The 20821-nt window shown below is 54.4% G+C and overlaps 3 protein-coding genes across 3 annotated transcripts in view; 1 reads left to right on the top strand and 2 right to left on the bottom strand.

The window, feature by feature from the left end:
• The window catches only part of LOC142068101 (T cell receptor alpha chain MC.7.G5-like), a 532408-nt gene that overhangs the window by 79286 nt on the left and 432301 nt on the right, over positions 1–20821 (top strand). The gene's annotated exons all lie outside the window — the stretch shown is intronic.
• On the bottom strand, positions 8054–8359 carry LOC142067925 (feather keratin Cos1-1/Cos1-3/Cos2-1-like). Its single transcript, XM_075116934.1, has one exon. The coding sequence runs from the start codon at positions 8357–8359 to the stop codon at positions 8054–8056; it is 306 nt and encodes a 101-aa protein (XP_074973035.1).
• On the bottom strand, positions 12440–13348 carry LOC142067824 (feather keratin Cos1-1/Cos1-3/Cos2-1-like). Its single transcript, XM_075116792.1, has 2 exons — positions 13117–13348; positions 12440–12754 (listed from the first exon to the last, which is right to left on the bottom strand). Exons 1-2 carry the CDS (start codon positions 13192–13194, stop codon positions 12440–12442), a joined length of 393 nt encoding a protein of 130 aa, XP_074972893.1. The 5' UTR covers positions 13195–13348.

Raw genomic sequence — 20821 nt, 5'->3', positions numbered from 1 at the left:
CATCCTCCCCAGCAGCAACCAGGTGTCTTTTGTCTCGAGACTCATATCAGCAGGTGTCTCATCTACCCCACTGGTAGAAACAAAGAATGCATGACAACCTCCCTGGTGGTCTTTGTGATCTCCTTCAGGGAGACATGGGGGTCTGGAACCAGCCCCCCCAGCTCCTATGCAAGAAGCAATGCCGCAGCAGAGGAGGACTCTGTGTCTCCTACCAGTCCAGCTTCCTGCAGGCTGAAAATGCTGAGGTCTGCACAGAGGACTGACCTTGAATTCATAAAGTTGCTCCCAAGTTTATTTGCCGGTAAATACATTCTCTACAAAAGAAAAACAAAACAGAACAAAAACCCCAAACCCTAATAGCCGCTGAGAGGAAAAGGAGACTTTGTATCAGCATACCAGCATTTCAGTTCACGTGTCTGCGTTGAACTAGTTGCCTCCCCTCTCAGTAGGTTTTCCTGCCTCCCCTCTTGGGCTTTGCTTGTGAGGAGTTTGAAGATGTGCAGGGTCAGAGAGTGGGTCATGTCTCTGCCGCCAAACCAATCCCTGAGCACAGCCTTGGGCAGCGGTGTTTCAGTGGGCCCATCACCTTCCTGCAGCAGTTCCACAGGTCCCCTTCCACAGGGGGAAGATCCTCTCCAACCCCTCTGTGGGTAAAAGCAGTAATTTGGAAAGCTTCTGGCCACCCTTGGGACCCTCAGGCAGTAGCCCCAGCCTCTCTTCCTGCCGTCCCTCTCTCCTGCTTCCCTCTCCCTCTGCACAGCAACTGTGCCAGCCTTCAAGGTCATCTTCTGCCGAGCTGCCTCCCAGCACAGCTCCATGCAGAGCAGGAGGAACATCCGTCCCCAGGAGGACACCGTGAACCTCCCCCTGGCCTGCTGCAGTCCCCAGGCTGCTCCCTTGAGGACACCAGTGACCAGGCTCCCCAACCTCAGGACATGCTCAGGAGGGCATTTCTAGGGAGAGACAAAGCAAGGCAGGTCACTGGCTCTGGAGCTGCCTTCCACAGTTCCCAGGAATAGTGTTGGAAAGGGCCTCGAGGCAATGTGTCCCACACTCCCCTTCCTCTGCGAGATGTGAAGGCCCCTCTTTTGCCTCCACTCTGATCAGCCTAGATCAACAGCTTGCTCAGTGACCGCTTGGGAGAGTCCCTGTAGTGCAGGGGCCGCCTCAGCCAGTCCCTCACGTCTCTCCAAGCCGAGCGCTCTTCCCCTTGCAATGTCCCATAAGAAGGAGCTGCAAGCCCAACAGCATGGCGGAGAGGGTACCAGCTGAGATGGCCTTTGAGGCAAGGCCTCATCCTGGAGCAAAGGGTGGAGAAGGAGCTTCCCTCATGTGGTCCTCAATGCAGGAGGAGGCAAGAGAAGTGGATGAAGGGTCGAGGAGTTGTACTTGCTTTCACAAGGGTTCTGCACTTGCCGAGGTCCACCGGCATCCTTTGTGGAGGTAATAATCTTCTCCATGCTCATCCCTTAATCAAAGTGTCCCAGCTAATGACGCAGGCCGTGTTTTGATTTCCTGCAGTGCTACCTTTTAATTTTAACCTTTCTACCATGCTGCTTCATTCATGGAGTGCTGGGATGATGAGCCCAAGGATTTCCAGGACAGAAACACATGAGTGTGGGCAGCAGATGCAAACCAAGTGCCAGAGGGTTCCTGTGCAGGCAAACAATGTGAGGCCGAGTCACTCTGGTGGGGTGCCTTGTGTCCCTGTTTGCTAGGAGGGGCTCAGCTGCTTCTAGCCCTGCAGTCCTCAGCCCCACACTCCCAGGCTCCCATCCATTGGGTCATGTCACACCCTTCTCGCTCCCTCCCTCCCTTCTCTCCTCCCTACCTCTTCCCTCCCTGGCCCCAACACACCCACGAGTCCATTTCTCCACACTCACCTCGCAAAGGCCTCAGGCTCTGGGCTGCGCAGAGGCACCCGGAGGGAGGCTCTCATCCTGGTCTTTGCTATCCCCATGAAGTCGGGGGACACTCGTTCCAGCCCCTGAGCTCTGGGACTGGGATGCCTACCACCTCCAGATGCCATGGCCGCTCAGCTGTCCCAGGCTAAGAACGTAGCCGTGCAGACTCAGCCCTGGTGCAGACTCTCCAGGTGGGCTTCCACTTTCTCCTGCTCTGCTGACGGAGGGGTTTTAGCCTTTTCCCACCTCTTCTTCTTTTGGACCTGCCTCCTGGGCTGGGCTGGAAGAAGGAGAGGGTCCAGTTCGCAAGTGTCAGCACTCCTGCTTCCTAGCAAACACAACTGCAAGCACAGGGGCTGTTTCCCAGATAACATCCAGCACGGATGGTGCAGCAGCCCTGGGCAAACCTGGACATTCACCGCAACTCGCCCCCGTGGGATGTCTGAGCCAGCCCAGAGTTTCACAACAAGTTTTGGTTGGACTCTTGTTCTCACCTCTTGACATCACCAGTGAATGGAAGGAATTGCACAGCCACGGACACGCAGATGCACGTCAAAAAATGCTCACACCCACACACACAGGGTGCACACACGTGCCCATCCCCAGGGTCACAAAGGTGTTTGTGGTCACAAGCATGCATGTACGCAAATGCACATGGGCGCTTGTACACATATAAGAGTGGAAGCACACCTGTGTACCTGCACAAACACAAACACCTGCACTGAGAACCATGACTGTGGGAGTGATAATCTCCCAATCAACCCTGAACTTGCGCAGGACTTGCTGCTCCAGCTAGATCCCTATGACTTGACAGGGCCTGATGGGCTTCGTCCGAGGGTATTTAAAAAGCTGGCTGATGTCATAGCAAGAACTCTCTCACTGATTTTTGCTCTTGGAAACCTGGGGAGGTCCCAGCTGACTGGAAGCTGGCAAGTGTTGTCCCAGTCTTCAAGAAAGGCAACAGGGAAGACCCCGGCAACGATAAGGCCCATCAGTCTCACTTCTCTGCCTGGCAAATTTATGGAGAAGGTTATTCTGGGAATTACTGAAAAACACTGCAAAGACAACGCAGTCATTGGTCCCAGCCAGCATGGGTTCACGAGGGGAAAGTAAGATGTAAGAAAGATGTAAGCTTTTTGGATTTCAGTAAAGCTTTTGATACTGTCTCTCACAGTCTCCTCCTGGACAAACTGTCCAGCATAGAGCTGGATAAACACGTAATGCAGTGGGTGAGCAACTGGCTGACAGGTTGGGCTCACAGGGTCATAGTAAATGGGGTTACATCGGGCTGGTGGCCAGTCACTAGCGGGGTTCGGCAGGGATCCATCTTGTGGCCGGTACTCTTTAATCTCTTCATTAATGACTTGGATGCAGGACTGGAAGGAATACCAATTAAGTTTGCTGATGACTCAAAAATGGGAGGAGCTGTTGACACTCTCAAGGGCAGAAAACACACGTGAATGAACCCCCAGTTACACAGGAACCCCTGCGCCTGCACACACATTCACCCCAATACTTGCCATCACGTGAGAGTTCACACATGCTTATATGCACTTGCACACTCATACTTGCAGGCAGATATATATGCAAGCTCGTGTACAAACACAGATATATATGTGCTCGTCTGCAGACACAGATGCCCGTACACCGACACGCACAGGCACACTGACAACACACACACACTTACTTGCTCACCTGCAAAAATGTGCATGTGTACAAACATATGCACATGCACACACTGAAGTGCACTTGGTCACACACACACGCACTGGCAGACACTCACCCTCACGGGTGCATTTGCAAATGAACGTACCAATGCGAGCACACAGGCACAAATGCACCCACAGGCACAGACGGATGCCCAGGCACACGAGCAAGCCAAGCCTCCGCACACACTCTCAGAACCAGGGCTCCGCTGGCCAGCTCTCTGCCTCTGTGCCCCTGACAACTTTAAGCAAGTCCTTGAAAGCTCAGTGCTATGAAGGTAAATAGGCACCAGCCATCCCTGGTGGATTTAAGGACAGCAGAGGGCTTTGGGGCCTTTGTGGGTTCGACAAAAGCTGTTCAATTGATTGTGATTTCACTACAGGAGGAGAGAAGGTGCATTGGGGTCCAAACTGCAGGGTCTTTTTTGAAATTCAGCCCGTTCACCTCCAAAGTCCATGTATGAGAGACAAAAATCAAAGCTAGAGACCATCCCCATTGCTGCAGCTCCGGGCGTTCTCCACTTTGCAAGCCTTGCAAGCTCCAGCCCATCCCTGGTGATGCGTTGTGTATTACTTATTTTGTCCCAGAGACAGGGTGAAAGCTTGGGTACGCCTTGTAGAGACATGTTTGCCAAGACCATGTCTCAGAGGTAGTCAGAAGGAGAAGTGCAGGGCTGCCCAAGGGCTTGAAGGGCTGAGGTCTGCTAAAGACGAGAGCCATCCCCTGACTGGACAGTTCTTTGTCCAGCTGGTTCCCAGGAAGCCTGCATGGCTCGAGCAGCTCACTCAGCTGTTCAAAGTCCATGTTCTTGGGCTTCAGAAGCAGAGAGGGAAACCTGGTGTCTGCAATGGCAGAGGTCCCTGTCTTGAACTGGCAATGGATCCCTTCTCCAGGCTTTCCTTGGAGGGGTTTCCAGACAGCACCTCAGTGGTGGTGTCCTGAAGCCCAGGGCAGCACTAGCAGCTAGGGGTTGTCCATTTGGGTACTTGAAGGGTTGGATGGAGCCTGTCTGCAAAGCAGAGGGCAACAACATGCGGTGTGTTGTGGTTAGGCTGTGTCTGTGCCTCCCCAGCCTCTCTGCCAGTGAGGAAAGCTCTTGGGACATATATGGGTGTGACATTTTCAGCCAAGTCCAAGCCCAGGCACTTGGGACACAGGAGTGGATACTCAGCAGAAGTAGCCTACCTGCCTGAATTGCTCCTCTGCTTCCCTCAGTATCCACGGATGGTAGTCGTTGGAGGGAAAGGCTCTTGGCAGGAGACGTGAGTGCTCCTGTGATTGATTCCCTGGTGAAATTAGCACAGGGAAGGAAAAAAAACCCTTTCTTGCATTGCATCTAGGAACTGCCTGAACCTGGAGCCTGCAATATCAGACTGTTCAGGTACGTGGATCAGACTTTGGTAGCTTATAGGAAGTGGGGCTTGTGGGAGAGATTCCAGCAGAAGCCCCCAGGGCAGTCAGGGGAGCTTGAGGACATGATACACTGAGACAGGAGAACAAGGCTCAAGGCAGACCTTATGGGTGTCTACAGTTATGTGCTGTGAGGGTGAGGAAAAGATGGAGCCAGGCTCTTCCCAAAGGTGCACAGTGGTAGGACGAGAGGCAACAGGCACAATTTGGAACCTGGGAAATACCATTTAGATATTAGAAGCTCCCTTTATTTTAAATATTTTTTTGACCCTGAAAATTGTCAAGTACTGGAATGCACTGTCCACAGATGTTGTGCAGGCTCCGGCCTTGGAAAATTTCAAGACTTGACAGAGACAGCCCTGACCAGCCTCATCTAATGAGACCAGCTCTGAGGCGGGACTTGGAATGGGTGATTTGCAGAGGTCTTGTCCAACCTACACTATGCTATGCAAAGAGTAAAAGTAGTGTGGCAGGTTTGTTTCTTAAAGGCTAGGAGTAAGGAGAGGACAAATGCAGATTCCACTGGTTCTGAGGAAACTGAGAGTGGAAGGGTTATGGCCAAGTGGAAGGACTGCTTGCTTGGGTTTGAGTGTGGGTTTTTCCCCACAACAAGCGTTTCAGAAGCCGTTTTATGAGATGGGATGGGCAGTGTGGCAGGAAACTTCCTTTGTTGGTTCCTGAGATAGCTTTTGGAGATAGAGGGAGAAAGGCCATTGCGCTGGGGGTGCTGAGTGGGGCAGTTGGCGTCTGGAGGGTTTGGGTGCATTGACCATTGTGTTTGTGAGAGCTGCAGCCTTGGGGTGTGCTGACAGGAGCTTGGGGCTAGACACCGTGCAGGAGCCAGGAGAGGCCACCCCAGCCAAGGCTTGAGGATGGAGAGAGAGAAGACGCAGGCACCAGGGAAGGAGAGACTCCCAAGATGTTTCACAGGAGGATGTGTCAGAGCGGTTGGTCACCAGGCACAGGCCTATCCCCTTTATACCCTCCACCTAAGGAATGGTAAAGCAGAGAGACACCTTCCAAACAATCCCCACCTACTAAGTCTCCAGTTTTGATGCTCTGCCCTTGTACCAGCAGAGGAACGGCCAAGCCCCACAGAATATCTCGTATGAGGCAGTAGCTGGCTCCAAGCACAGTGGCCGTCTCACCACATCGCTGAACACCACGGGGAAATACAGCCTTCTGTGGCTGGAGGAAGTTGAGGTCTCTGACAGTGCCTTGTCCATCTGTGCTGTGCGTGACACGGTGGTGCAGGGAGCTTCCTTGGCTGTGCAACAAGCCAGGGGAGGGAGGGGAGGGGGTGTGTCTGTGCAAGGCTGAACTCAAGGGAAAGGACCCTCAGCACTATTTCCTCAGTGCAGCCAGAGATCTGCAGGCCATGATCTTGCAGGAGGGTCCCCTGTCAGTGGCCTGAGAGGATGGAGGAAGTGGTGAAAGTGCCTCAGGTTCCCTTGACTCCACCATGGGTTACCTGGTCATTCTGCACAAAGGCTCTGGCGAGGTGATGCGCAATGAAGGACGTTGGGGCTCTTTGTGCAGTGCTTCCTTGCTGCTCCTCTTTGCTTTCTGCATTTTCCTGCTGCACGCTGCTTCTTCAGGGTTTCCTGCAGGCCTGTCTCCTAGAATGCCTGCTCCAGGGTGTGTCCCTCAAGAGGTCAGAGTTCAAAGATGGAAAACATAAATTATGTGCCATGCGGCAATCATCCTTCCTGGGATTAGCTATGATTACAACAATTTTGGAAAAGACTCAGAACTACCCTGTGGACCCTCCAGTTGCTGCGTGGCCATGTGCTGGGATCCGGAGGACCTGCTGTCCCCAGCGCACTCTGCCCACCCTTGGAACCCTCCCCATGCCATACCTCGCGGCCTTCCCCCAGCCCCGCCTCATTTCTTCTGCAGTGGGAGCAGGCTGTACAGCTCGATCCAAGATCTCAGTGGGGGAGCAGACCACCAGGCAGAGGTGGGCAACAGGCCCTGCCAGGAGAAGGGCTGGCCTTGGGGAAAGCTGCCTCGTGGCTGGGGGAAGGCCAGGCATGACAGAGCAGCAGTGGGAGGTTGGGCACTGGCTGCTGCCCTTGGGGTACCCTGTGTGGTGGGATCTGGGGGTGTGTGAGAGGCATGAGGGCCCTGGTGTGTGGCCTGGCCAGGCTGATTTCATCATCAGCCTGGGAGTCACCTCAGCCCTGTGAAGGCAACTGTCTGGGAGGTGGAGGTTGTATAGGATGTATAGGATGTATAGGTAGAATTCCCCTCTTTACAGGCTTGTCATCTGCTGACCTCTCAGAGCCTCCAGCAGCACCGGCCTCCTCACTGGGGGATAGCAGTGGTCAGTTTCCCTCCTGCAGGACATGATCCGAGGCCAAGGGGCCATATCTGAGCAGAGATGCCAGAATGCAAGGCTTGATCTCCACTGGCCGTGGAGGATCTGAGTATGTCATCCTCAGCTCCAAGAGACAGTGACTGGAAGGACCCCACTGCCATCTGTCCCACCCTCCCATTCTGCTGGGAAGGATGAAGAGTCCACTTGTGCCCTCACCTTCTCCCCCTGCCAACAAAGGCAATGCCTTCCATCCTTGGCAACACGAGACAACATCCACCAAGGAAAGGATTATGTGGAGGCAGAGGCTGGGATGCAGAAAACTTTAATGACCCTGAAGGGGAAACGGGTTCAATTCTAGAGGATGCTGCCAGTGCAGGGAGAGCACCAGCGGCTGCTGAAAGTCTGTTCCCATTGCCCATGGTGAAGATTCCGCAGGGCATCCATCTGCCTGTCCCACAGAGGGAGAGGGGTCAGCAGATGCCCCAGGTGGGCTCTGGGAGTTTTAGCTCAGAAGACAAGAAAAAGATGGGAGGGAGTGGAAGGCAGGAGATTTAGAATCTGGCCATGTTTGAGAGGGCTCCAGCTGCCCTCCTTTTGGGTGGGAGCACTGGACGTTCAGCCTCTCTGAAATCAATGGCCAGGAGCTCTGTCCTCAGTTTAGCAAAAGCTTTTGGGTTCTGGGCAATCCTTGTCCAGGCTGTCACCCGTGGCTTTAGCAGGGAGGGCACCTTCTGCCACAGTAGCGGCTGGTAATGCAGGAGAGGTCAAAGCCCCCGGAGGAGATGGGCACTCCATCACAGCTCAGGATGCTGCCAACAGCAGCGGAGGTGGACGAGCCCACCACGGTGCTCTGTGGGAAGGAGCTGAGGATGGGGCCGGGCAGGGTCACCACCACAGCCGGGGGCTCAATGACGACAGTGGAGTTCTGGCACTGCCTGACACAGGGCTCATTGCAGCTGTTGGCCAGCGGGGTCGGGCCGCAGGGCCGGCATGGCAGGCACTGGCTATAGCAGGACATGTCTTGGGTCCAGAGATGCACCTGAGAGATAGACCAGAGAAGAATCAAAGCACAGGTACATGTGAAGAGCAGTCTGGCATGAGTCCATCACCAAAGTGAAAGGCACCTGCTGAGCCAGGAGGTAGGAACTGGGCAGTGAGGCAAAAGGGTTTCTTGGCCTTATGCAGACGTGGTACTGCAAAGTGTTGCCAGGGCCAACGAGGCTGCTGCCTGCCTCTTAAAAGAAAAGCCCCCTCTACCAAGTTCCAGACACTCTCTGAGTCAGACCACCACCGTTCTTCCCCATCTCAAGCAGCACCGCGACCCAGCATAGGATGGAGGAGCACACATCTGCATACACAGAAAAAGCACCTGAGGAAAGGGCTTCAGACTCACCTGCTTTCCAAGGAGAAGGAGGCAAGAGAAGTGGATGAGAGAGCGAGGAGTTGGGCTGCCTTTTATGGTGGCCCTGACCTGCTCCAGGCCCAGACGTAGCTTCTACGGAAGTGCCAATTTTCTAAGGTGTTCATGATGGACGGAAAACCTCCCAGGTAATGACATGGTCTGGGTGGTTGTTTTCCCAAAGCTGCCTTTTCATTTCCCGGCTTATGCCATGCCCCTTCCCTCACGGAGGCTTCTTCTGAGTGCTGGGATCGAGAGGCCCCAGGATTTCCGGGGCAGGAATGCCACAGTGCTGGTGGAAGAACCAGCTCAAGTGCCGGATGGGTGCAGCGCGGGCAAATGCTGCTGGCCTGGGGTGCACTAGTGGGGTTGCCTGTGGCTGTATTGACTAGAAGGGGCCCAGCTGCTCCCAGCCCTGCAATCTTTGGCTGGTCACCCCAGGGCTTTTCGGTGTGAGGATATGCCATGTCTTTCTTTTTCCCTCCCTCCCTCCCCCGCCCCTCCCAACTTGCTCTGATGATCACCTGTGGTCAGCACTGGGTCAGAACTCTCCAACAAAGTAAGAGAGAGCTGTGTTTTGATCAGACTTTCCACCTGGCTGTTGTGATTGTGAAAGCCTTTGGGAGTGGGGTATGCAGAATCACAGGAACACAGAATCACAGAATGTTAGGGGTTGGCAGGGACCTCTGGAGATCATCTTGTCCAACCCCCCTTCTTGAGCAAGCACACCCAGAGCAGGGGGCACAGGAGCACATCCAGGCAGGGGTATCGAATGTCTCCAGAGAAGGAGGATCCACCATGTCTCTGGGCAGCCTGTTCTACTGCTCATCACCCTCACAGGAAAGGAGGTTTTTTCTCATATTTAAGTGGAACTTCCCATGTTCCAGCCTGTGCCCATTGCCCCTTGTCCTGTCATTGGGCACTACTGAAAAGAGTCCAGTCCCATCGTTCCGACACCCACCCTTTCGATATTTATAAGTATTGATGAGATTCCCCCCCCTCAGTCTTCTCTTCTCCAGGCTGAACAAACACAAGCCTCTCAGCCTTTCCTCATAAGGGTGATCCTCCACTCCCCTGATCAACTTGGTAGCTCATCCCAGGTGGCACATGGTCCTGTTTGTCCTTACCTTTTCCATGTATCTCGTCACTCGGATGGGAATGGCCTCATCTTTTTCACTGCAGGGAGTGATCAGTCCCTGAGGATCCTGACGTATTTCTTCCTCGGCAAGGTCTCCTTCCTGGAGATCCACAACACCCTCACCATTGTCCCCAAAACACTGGAGATTCTCCTTGTCAGTAGGACAACCGTCTGTGTTTCCTGCTGCCTGGCACAGTTATTTCCCCGGTTATTCCTGGGTACCACTGAGTTTCTGACCTTCTCAGTGATGTCCTTCGACTGCTACATTGCCATCCCCAAACAGCTGTATTACACGACAAAGATCCTCTGCTTCTTTCTATGCTTGTGAGCATGGCTACCGAGTTTTGTGGTCATCATCTCCCAGGTGTCTCTGCTGCTGCTGCAGTGTCTTCTCTGCTCCAGGAACAACACTGACCATTTCTACTGTGATGCTGGGCTCTGCTGAGCCTGGCCTGAGGTGACACAATGCTCATTGAGACCCTTGGCTTTCTGGTGCCCATCCCCAACATTCAAAGCAGCACTCTGATTTTCAAGTTGGTTTTCTTCATCTGTATCATCCTTGCAATTCTCCATATATTCCCTTGTCTTTCAGCCATCAGAAGGCATTATCTGCTCGTACATCTGTCACGGTTCAGCCCCAGCCGGCAACTAACCACCACGCAGCTGCTCGCTCAGTCCCCCGCACCCTTGTGGGACGTGGAAGAGAATCAGAAGAGGAAAAGCAAAAAAAAAAAAATCAAGTTGTCGTTTGAGGTAAGAACAGTTTAATAATTAAAATAAAACAATAATGATAATAATAATGATTATGATAACAACAGTAATGATAATATAATAAAAAGGAAAAGGGAAAAAAGGGAAAAAATCAAAACCACAAACAATATAATCACTCACCACCTGCCAACCGATGCTGCCCATCCCTGAGCCGCAACGGCTGCCTCCCTCCCACGGCCAGCCCCTCCCAGATAACATACTGGCCATGATGTTACGTGATATGGAATATCCCTTTGGCCAGTTTGAATCTGCTCTCTCAGCTGTGCCCCCTCCCCTCACAGCTTCTTGTGCACCCGGCAGAGCAGGGGAAGCTGGAAAAGTCCTTGACTAGTACAAGCACTACCCAGCAACAACCAAAACATCAGTGTGTTATCAACATTATTTTCACACTAAGTCCCAAGCACAGCACTGTACCAGCTACAGTGAAGAAAACTAACTCTGTCCCACATAAAAACATGACAATGACCATAATTCCCTCCTGATGGACGATATTGACATGGGGATTTCTGTTCTTCCGCTCGTATGCTTTTGTCACAACATCTGATTTTACATGAAGGAATTACAATATGAGATTTCAGTGGCTGCCAGGTGACATTTCCACTGATCACAAGGCATGAAATTTACATGGAAAAATATCCTCTACCCCCAGAATGGCAGCCAATTCCTCAGAACAAACTCTCTGGGGGGACCAATGAAGCAGTCAAGAGCTTTGAGGCTCACATGCAGCTTTCATGGGAAGTGCACCCGGTACCCTCATCCTTGCTGATCTTCACATTCTCCTGCCTGCTGCGTATCAGAGCAATTTGATCTCCCTCAGAAATACATCATTTCACCATCCCCATTTCTGTGCTGACTACCCTCAGCTCCCACAGGCTTACCTCCATTCTCCAGCCTCAACATACTCAGTGGCATGGGCGAATTTCCCCTCTGCTGATGCTCATGCCTGCCAGGCATGGCCCCATGATCCGTGGGGGAGAGGAGAGGAAGGTGGAGTAGCAGCTGTGGGCCATCCTAAAGGCTGTTCCCTGCTTTACCACTCCTCTCATTCTGCAAAGCCAATCATCTTCGGGAGCCCCACACCCACCTCCTGCCAACCCAGCACAGCTCTGGCCATAGCAAGACAAATGCCCTTCCTCAGGGGGCTCATGGGGCTTCTGAGCCCTCAGGGCCTCCTGCCTTGCTGGGCATTTGTGGGCAGAGACACAGCAGGGCAAGGCCTGATGGTCACCGGCAGCAAAGCAGCCAGAAATGTCTTCCTCAGGACCAAGGGATGGTGCCCAAAAGTGGAGCCACTGCGGCATGTCCCAACCTCCCAGTCCTCTCTGAAGGAACAAGGGTGTCCTTGTGCCCTCACCCCTTTCTACCACAGAACAACACCCCTCTGCTTTGGCAGCTTGGAGAGTGTCCACAGAGGGAAGGACCACATGGAGGCCAGGCTTGAATGCGGCACAACTTTAATGAGTCCAGAGAGGGAAGCAAAGTCACTCTGAGTGGAGGACAGCGATGCAGGGAGCCCCAGAGGCAGCCGAGAGTGTGCGGTCGCTGGCCATGGAGAAGTCCCTTCACAAAGTCTTTCTGCCTGCCCCATAGACGGAGAGGAGACAGATGGTCCCCACCAGGCTGGCCTTTGTGGGCCCTTGCTGCCAAGGGGAACCAAAGCCAACAAAGTAAAGGGAGGCAAAGGCAAGGTCGCTGAGATGTGCTGAAAACACAATCCAGGAGAGCAATTCTCTGCCCAGCACCATATTCTGAGTCACTCAGGCTGTCTCCCTGGGGCTTTCCCAGCATCTTTAGCAGGGGAGGCACCTTCTGCCACAGTAGCGGCTGGTAATGCAGGAGAGGTCAAAGCCCCCGGAGGAGATGGGCACTCCATCACAGCTCAGGATGCTGCCAACAGCAGCGGAGGTGGACGAGCCCACCACGGTGCTCTGTGGGAAGGAGCTGAGGATGGGGCCGGGCAGGGTCACCACCACGGGAGAGGGCTCGATGACGACAGTGGAGTTCTGGCACTGCCTGACACAGGGCTCATTGCAGCTGTTGGCCAGCGGGGTCGGGCCGCAGGGCCGGCATGGCAGGCACTGGCTGTAGCAGGACATGTCTCGGGGCTGGAGGTGCACCTGGCAGACAAGGCAGGGAGGAAGCAGAGCACAAGGATGGGTGAGGTGCAGCCTATTTCCCTGTCACAAAAGAGGCAAGGTACTACTGTGCGAGGACCTGAAAGCGGTGCCAGAAACCACACAGTATTCCTTCCCCTACAAATGACAGCCTTGCCCACGGACGCCCTCTCCTAACTTGTAAACCCCCTCTGACATGTCCCAGCCTCTCTCTAGCAGGCTTCCTCCCCACTTCTCTCTCCCGTGGCATGATGCTCCAAAGCCTGAGCACAGGCCAGAGCCAGTAGCAGCTCAAGTGTCCATCAAGGAGAGATTTCACTTTGGAAGAGGAGAAGAAGGGGCTCAGGACTCACCTGTTCCCAAGGAGAAGGAGGCAAGAGAAGTGGATGAGAGAGCGGGGACTTGCGCTGGCTTTTATACCTGCCCTTCATTGCCGCAGGAACACAGGCACCCTTTGCAGAGGTAACAATTTCCTGACAAGCTCATCTTCAATGCAGACTGTCACAGCTAATGATATGGGCTGTGCTGTGATTTCCAACACTGCTGCCTTTTCATTGCCAGGTATAGAGCATGCCCATTCCCCATTGAAGGCTTCTTGTGAGTGCTGGGATGAAAGGCCCCAGAATTTCTAGGGCAGGAATGCAGCAGTGCTGGTAGAAGTCAAGTCACAGCCGCTTTGCCTAGACACAACTTCTAGGCAGTGTGCTGGGACTGCAGAGAGGCAGCCGAGGCAGGCTCTCAGCCTCCTCACTGCCATGCGCAGGAAATCAGTGGCTGGTGTTGCCAGCCCCTGAGCTCGGAGGCAGCTCTGGGAAGCTGGTCCATCTCCTGGCTCAGGGCCCTGCAGCTCCCCCAGGCCGTGCCTGGCGCTGTGCGGGGTTATTGTTGCGGGGGAGTCCTTGCTCACCAGGAGGACGGGGAGAGTCCATTTGCCAGGAGAGAAACCTCTGCCCGTGCAGAGCCACTGAGCGCTGCGGGGCCGGGCGAGACCCCGAGCGGCGCCGGCGCAGGGCGCAGCCCCGGGGCGGAGCTGGCGGCGGCGGAGGGGACGAGGAGAGAAGAGGAGGGGGAGAGGAGGCGGCGCGGCCGGAGCAGAGAGCCGGGGCTGGCGGGGCGCAGCGAGGCGCGGGCGGCGGAGCGGCGGGATGCGGCGGTGCCGGGGCGCAGGGCTGGCGGGGCTGGCCGCCGTGCTCCTGGGTGCGCGGGGCTGGCGGCGGTGGGTGGGGGCCGGGGCGGTGCCCGGGCTCTTCCCCAGGGCGCCCAGCGCCAACTCTTCCTTCTCCTCCTTGAGCTTGTCTTTCCCCATCCCTGCCTCTCTGCCATCCGGCGTTCCTCTTTCCTGTTCTTTTTATTCTCCTGATTTCTTCTTCATTTCTGTCAGTAACGGCTGCCTGCACGTACGCCTGCATTTCCCTGTACATTTAGCAGCTACCGTTGCCCTGAGGGTAGCCCTCTGTCCTTCACTCTCACACCCACTCTCCCTGCTCTTCCTCTCTCCATCCATCTATCCATGCCCCTGACGTTTATCTAATATCCGCATGCATGAATTTCAAATTCCCTCCCAGCCTTCTCCTGCCGCACCACACACCCACGCCAGGATCGCTCTCCATCTCTGCTCATAGGTGCATGTCCCGATCTGTTCCTGTCCTGTCTCGCTGCCATTCTTCCTGATGCTTCTCTCCTAAAAGAGCCATCGGGGCTGGGCGATCTTTGACAACCCTTGTCCTTTCCTTCTCTTTTCTTGGCAGTGGCTGCTGGCAGAGCCCAGGTGCAGCAGGAGCCGTCGGCAGAGACCACCGAGGACACCGGCATCAACATCAGCTGCTCACACCCCAACATACAGACCAACGACGCTATCTCCTGGTACCGTCAGCTCCCGGGCCGAGCCCCCGCATTCATCGGGCTCACTTTTAAAGAGGCCAAAGAGCTGCGGGACCCCGCGGGGCGGCTGTGGGTGGCCCCAGACCGCCGGTCCAGCGTCCTGCGGCTCGCCCGGCCCCGGCGCGGGGACGCGGCGGTGTATTACTGCGCCGTGGGAGACACGGGGAGAGGAGCCGGGGCTGCGGCCGGGCACGAACCGGCGCGGGCGGGGCCGGGCGTGTGGGGCGGGGGCGGGGGGACGGCCCCGCCCGGCCCCGCCCGGCCCCGCCCGGCCCCGCCCGGCCCCGGGGCGCTTCCCCCGAGCGACCGGCCCCGGTAGCGGCACCGGCCCCCGCCCTCCCACCGCGACGCAGACAGGAATCCCCCGCGACAGCGGCGGCGCCAGCGGCAGCGGGGCAGGGAGCGCGAGCGGAGCGGTGGCGGTGTCCGGCCGTGCCCGGGAAGGAGCGATTGCAGCCGCCGGCCCCGCCGGCTCCCGGCGAGGAGCAGCGCCTTGCTGCTCGGCACCGGCAGGCGGGCAGCAGAGACCCTCCTGCCCGCGGGCAGCCGGGCAGCCCTCGCTCCTGCCGCTGGGACCGGCTGCTGCTGCCATGGAACATACGGGGCCTCTTCTCGGGCTTCTGACTTTCCCTGCTGGGACAGCCAAGGGAACCCTGAGCAGGTGCTTCCCTCTGCTCTGTCAACACCGGGACTCCGGTTCCAAGTTGCTAATGTACATCTTGGTTCAGGAAGGAACAGCCAGAAGGGCTTTCACATTTTGTCTCTTTGTTAAAGCTCACATATACAACTAAAGCTGAGTCATCCAGCTACAAGCTTTCACAAAGCTTTCAGAATGTTCCTGCTAGTGATAGAAAGTAATCTCAAAGAGTCAAGAGTTCAAGCTCCACACAGACAGGAGAAGGGGATGTCGAGGTCACAGGCACCTTCAGTCACTCCCCACAGCAGCTTGGCTTTGAGACCGTGAGCTTGTTTGACAGGATTCAGAACCTTTGGAGTTGACGTCCAGGTGACAGGGTAAATGCTTGGACTGGACGCACTGACCGCAGTCTCAAGGGATGCCAGGTTCCTACTTGTGGAGTGAGCCTGAAACAGATTTGCTAAGTTGCCCCAAGGGGCTGGAGTTCTGAAGTGTGTGGGGGCTGGAAGGAGGCCTCTGCGAAGAGACTGTGGGCTCCACTCTGGTGCTAGGTTACTAATGCAGGAGTTGACATAGCAGAGAAGAGCCAGGAAGGGCTTTCACATTTTGTCATTTTGTAAAGCTCGTGTGTGCAGTTAAAACACGACCCTTCAGTTACAGGCTTTCACGCACCTTTCAAAAAGGTCCTGCTAGCATTACAAAGTGGCTGGTGTCTGCTGATGCCGTGAAAAGCCAAAATCAGGACTCAATAGTCTGAATGACTATTCAGCAGGTATTCTTTTTTGCAATGCTGGACGCACAGGGGATCACTCCTCCTAATATGCGCGCCTGCACAGGGTTAGTTGCATAATTTATACAAGCTTTACATACATATTAATTAGTTCCCACCCCACGGGAAGAGATATCAATATTCATTATTTTCCAAGAACTCAATATCATATGCAAATGTCCTTTGCCCATAACTGTTGGTGTCTCTGGGTGGCTGTCAGGGGTCTCTGGGTGAAGGATATACTCTTCCTCACCGTGTCCGCTAGTTAACTTCTGCTTTCGTGCAAAATCAGTTCTGAGATCACGTATATCCTGTCCTTGAGGGATGGTCTGTTCTCGTTTAGTGTTTTGCTCTGCAGTTCCTTATCTTTATGGTTCTGTACATCTGCTTCTTCTAAGGTCAAATGTCGTCATCGTAAATTTGTTTAGGCGCTTCTTGTTTTGAAGCCTTTCTGACTCCCCCAAAGGCACAAGTTTTACTCATAACAGTTCTAACTCTATCACTGCATTCCTGGGATGTGCATTTCTGGGATCTACTTTGTGCACACATCTCTTGGTATATTGAATCTGTTTTGTAAAGCAACGAGCTGGCCCTGGAGAGGGGAAGCTCCGCTGGAAGCTGGCAGAAGCAGCCATGGTGGCAGGCCAACATGGTCTAATTAATGCAGTGACATCACCTCACTAGGCCATGACAGCAGATGATCGCAGTGAGGCCTTCTGAGGTGACAAAGAGAGTTTGTACCTCGTGGAAGAGAGTGGGTGGTGAAAGGGCCCGAAGGAGTAATGGGCAGAGGGAAAGAGGAGGCAGAGAGTGAGGCACGTGGAGAAAAGTTTCTCTGTGAGACACTGGAAGGTATGGGAGAAGCCCATTTCCAGCTGGATGGGTAAGAATGATAAGGTTTGGATCCCACCTGGACGTGGAATTCAGGTCTGTCCTCCCGCTGGGATGTTCCCAAAGACCTGTCAGAGAGGATTCAGGGTCTTGCAGGGAATGCAGGACATCTCGAAGAGCAAACAATAGATATATATGTTGGACTATGGGGGCACAAAATAACCCGTTCCAGAATGACAATTCCCATGACCTGAGGGCGTTTTTACCCACGCTACGTCTGAAACGGATTGCTCATTTGGCCAATCTTTCCCTTTTTCTTCATGTCTGTAACATCTCGGGCATCCTGAAAAGTGACCGCCACGACAGCATTGCTGCCGGTGTTGCAGGGAGACACTTCAGAGCCTGAGCTCAACGTGGGGCTTCTCCCATGAGCCTTGACTCAACAGACCCAATATTCTCTGGGGACAGGAGCCTTTCAGTGTCTTGAGAGACTCGAGCACCTGAGCAAGTTCAGCAGAGCTCACCGTAAAGGCGTGTGGAAGGTGAGCGCGGCTGGTTCACTAAGGCTGTCAGATCAAGTCTCTTTTCTTTTCAAAGGGATGAAAAATAGAAGGAAAAGTGAAACAAAGCACACAATCACACCAATCTCTAAGTGATAAGGGAGGCTAGGAGGGAGACCAGAGCTCTACAGCCGCTAATTGATGGGACATTAGGAAACTGCAGGTGTGGCTTTGAAGTGGGTCAGGCTGAGCTTTGTAAGGGACAAGAGGTGACAAGAGGAAGATGAGGACTATGGATGTTTGAGGGGGGTCCCTGTGATGTAATGAGATGTTACCCTGTCGTGTTTTAGCCGGCAGCTCAGCCCCACGCAGTCGCTCGCTTGCTCCCCCACCAGTAGGTGGGGGAGAGAATCAGAAGGGTAATGCTCGTGGGTTGGGATAAGAACAGTTAAATAATTAAAATTAAAAGAAACAACAACAAAAATGCAATGTAAAGGAGAACAATGAGAGGCGCAAAGCCCCGGGGGAGGGGAACGAACCGCCGAAACAAATCGCACGCGACGCAGCCACTCACCGCCCGCCGACCCGACACCGCTCCCGAGCCCCAACTGCCCCCCCTTAATATCCTGGTCATGGTGTCACGTGGTACGGAATGAACACGCCACTGGCCAGTCGGGGTCAGCCGCCCCCACCGCGGCCCCGCCCCTCCCAGCCCCCCCCCCCCCCCCCCACGCGGCAGAGCGCGGGAAGCTGGAAAGGCAGCCGCCCCCCACGGTGAGGAGAATTAACCCCTTCTCAGCCAAACCCAGCACATACCCCCATCTGCAAGAAAGGCTCGAGGGAGGATCCGGGTAACTCTAGGCCCATCAGCCTTACTTCAATCCCTGGGAAAGTTATGGAACGACTCCTCCTGGGGGCCATCACAAGTCATACGAAGCACGTGACTGGGAAAAGCCAACGTGGCTTCACTAAAGGCAGATCGTGCTTGACAGACCTGGTGGCCTTCTATGACAAAGTGACTTGCCTGGTTGACATGGGGAGGGAGGCTGGACACTGTCTACCTGGACTTCTCCAAGGCCTTTGATACGGTCCCCCACAGCCTCCTCCTGGAGAAACTGATGTGTTACGGCCTAGACAAGTGGTCTGTGCAGTGGGTGGGGAACTGGCTGACGGGCCGCACCCAAAGGGGGGTGGTAAATAGCTCTTTCTCAAACTGGCAACCTGTCACTAGTGGAGTCCCCCAAGGATCGACATTGGGCCCAATGTTATTCAACATCTTTATAAGTGATCTGGATAACGGCATCCAGTGTAGCCTGATGAAGTTTGCTGATGACACCAAGTTGAGTGGGGAAGTAGACACTCCAGAAGGGAGAGCTGCTCTGCAGGGAGATCTGGATAGGCTGGAGGAGTGGGCCAGCAAGAATCTTATGAAGTTCAACAAGGTCAAGTGTAAGGTCATGCACCTGGGAAAACATAATCCGGGAGTGCAGCACAGACTGGGATCCACCTGGCTGGAGAACAGCTCTGTGGAAAGGGCCCTGGGGGTCCTGGTGGACAGGAAGCTCAACATGAGCAAACGGTGGCTGCTGCAGCCAAGAAGGCCAACAGGATGCTGGGTTACATCAAAAAGGGCATCACCAGCAGAGATAAAGAAGACATCATCCCGCTCTACTCAGTGCTTGCCAGGCCACACCTGGAGCACTGTGTGCAGTTCTGGTCCCCACTGTACAAACAGGATGTTGACAGGCTGGAAGGGGTCCAGAGAAGGGCCACCAAGATGATCAAAGGAAGCCTGCCATATGAGGATAGGTTGGGAGAGCTGAGTTTGTTGAGCCTTGAGAAAAGGAGGCTCAGAGGGGATCTCATCACCATGTACCAGCCACGTACCAGTACTTAAGGGGTAGCTACAAAGAAGATGGAGACTCCCTTTTTACATGGAGTCCCATGGAGAGGACAAGGGGGAATGGGCACAAGTTGCTCTTGGGGAGACTCCGATTGGACACCAGAGGAAAATTTTTCACAGTGAGGACAGTCACCACTGGAATAATCTCCCCAGGGAAGGGGTTGACTCGACCACGTTGGACACCTTCAAGAGTCGTCTGGACAGGGTGCTGGGCCATCTTGTCTAGACTCTGCTCTTCCTAGAGAGGTTGGACTAGATGATCCCAGAGGTCCCTTCCAACCTGTGATTCTGTGATTCTGTGATGTCATGGCTGAGCTGTAGATGCAGGGAGTAGGACCTATCTTCTTTCAGTTACTGGACCTTCTGGGACAGTTTCTCCACATCCAAGTTGAGGGAGGAAGAGACATTTGCTTTGTAATCCCAGAGTTTACCAATCACCACCAACACTGTTTTGCCTTGTCGTCGTTCCAGGACATCACTGCCAATGGGTTTGCATACAAGGATGGTGTGCTCCGTACAAACCTCTGCCAGATGGGTCGTGTACACTTGGCTTCATCTGGATCTTTGAGTGACTGTTGATCGTCCAGGTCACCATAAATCACCTCAAGCACAGCTAATTCCCTTAGGTACTGGACGCCTTTCTCCTTTGACCCCATCCTGCATAGCAAAACCCTCAGGAAAAAAGTCTGGCATGTTTTGACTCGTCCTGTCTCTGTGAAGCCTGTGAGCACACTACCAATGCTATGGGCATGCCTGGTGCCTTGTCCTTCCCCACAATGCTCTAGTCCTCCTGTGGTTGTCTCCAGCTGTCCTAAGCAAGGCCCATGACTGGTTGTGTTCCTCCATGTGCCCCTGTCTTGTGTGCGCTTGTGTGCAGCCAGGTTGGTGTGGATGCACGCAGAAGAAGAGATCTGTGTGCAATTCCACAGTGATATGTATAAGCGTGTGTGTCCTTCTGTGTCCCTCATCATGAGGAAATGTGCTGATCATGGCAGGGACACTCTCCACTGCTCTGTCCATGAGCACCACAAAGCAGCATTTTCCCAGGGTCAGAAGGAGACTGAGTGTACTTGAGCAGCGATGGCACCAGACTACTAGACATCTGTGCAGGGAAGAGGCATGGAAATGCAGCTCCTGTCTCCTGAGCCCTCCTTTTCCTGCCCCTCCAAAGCTCAGACTCCGCTGCTGCCAATTTCAGACCACAGCAGGGATGGTTTCACTCCAGGTTGGATCCTTAGTTTTACTCAGTACAAACAAATTGGGAGTGCCTCAGCACGGCTGGCAGTCCCCCACCCTGCCTCTCCACGCCAGGACATAGCAGTTCTCCCAGAGCTACAGAGTTCAAAAGGATGGGGATTGCTTTATGGGCAAGGAGAAAGGCTGAAGAATCGTGCTGAGCATTGTGCTGGCCATCCCTGCAGAGTGGACCTGCTTCCAATGCCGTAACGGTGGTGCCTGGTATGGGACACAGGCCCCTCTCATGTCCAAGCCAATGCCAAACGTATTTATGCATCGACCAGGTGCTGCGTGAGGCAGG

This window comes from Phalacrocorax aristotelis, chromosome 23, assembly GCF_949628215.1.
Source record: "Phalacrocorax aristotelis chromosome 23, bGulAri2.1, whole genome shotgun sequence".
In the NCBI taxonomy this organism is placed as follows: Eukaryota; Metazoa; Chordata; class Aves; order Suliformes; family Phalacrocoracidae; genus Phalacrocorax; species Phalacrocorax aristotelis.
The sequence above is the reverse complement of the archived record's forward strand: the minus strand, read 5'-3'. Positions and strand labels throughout refer to the sequence as shown.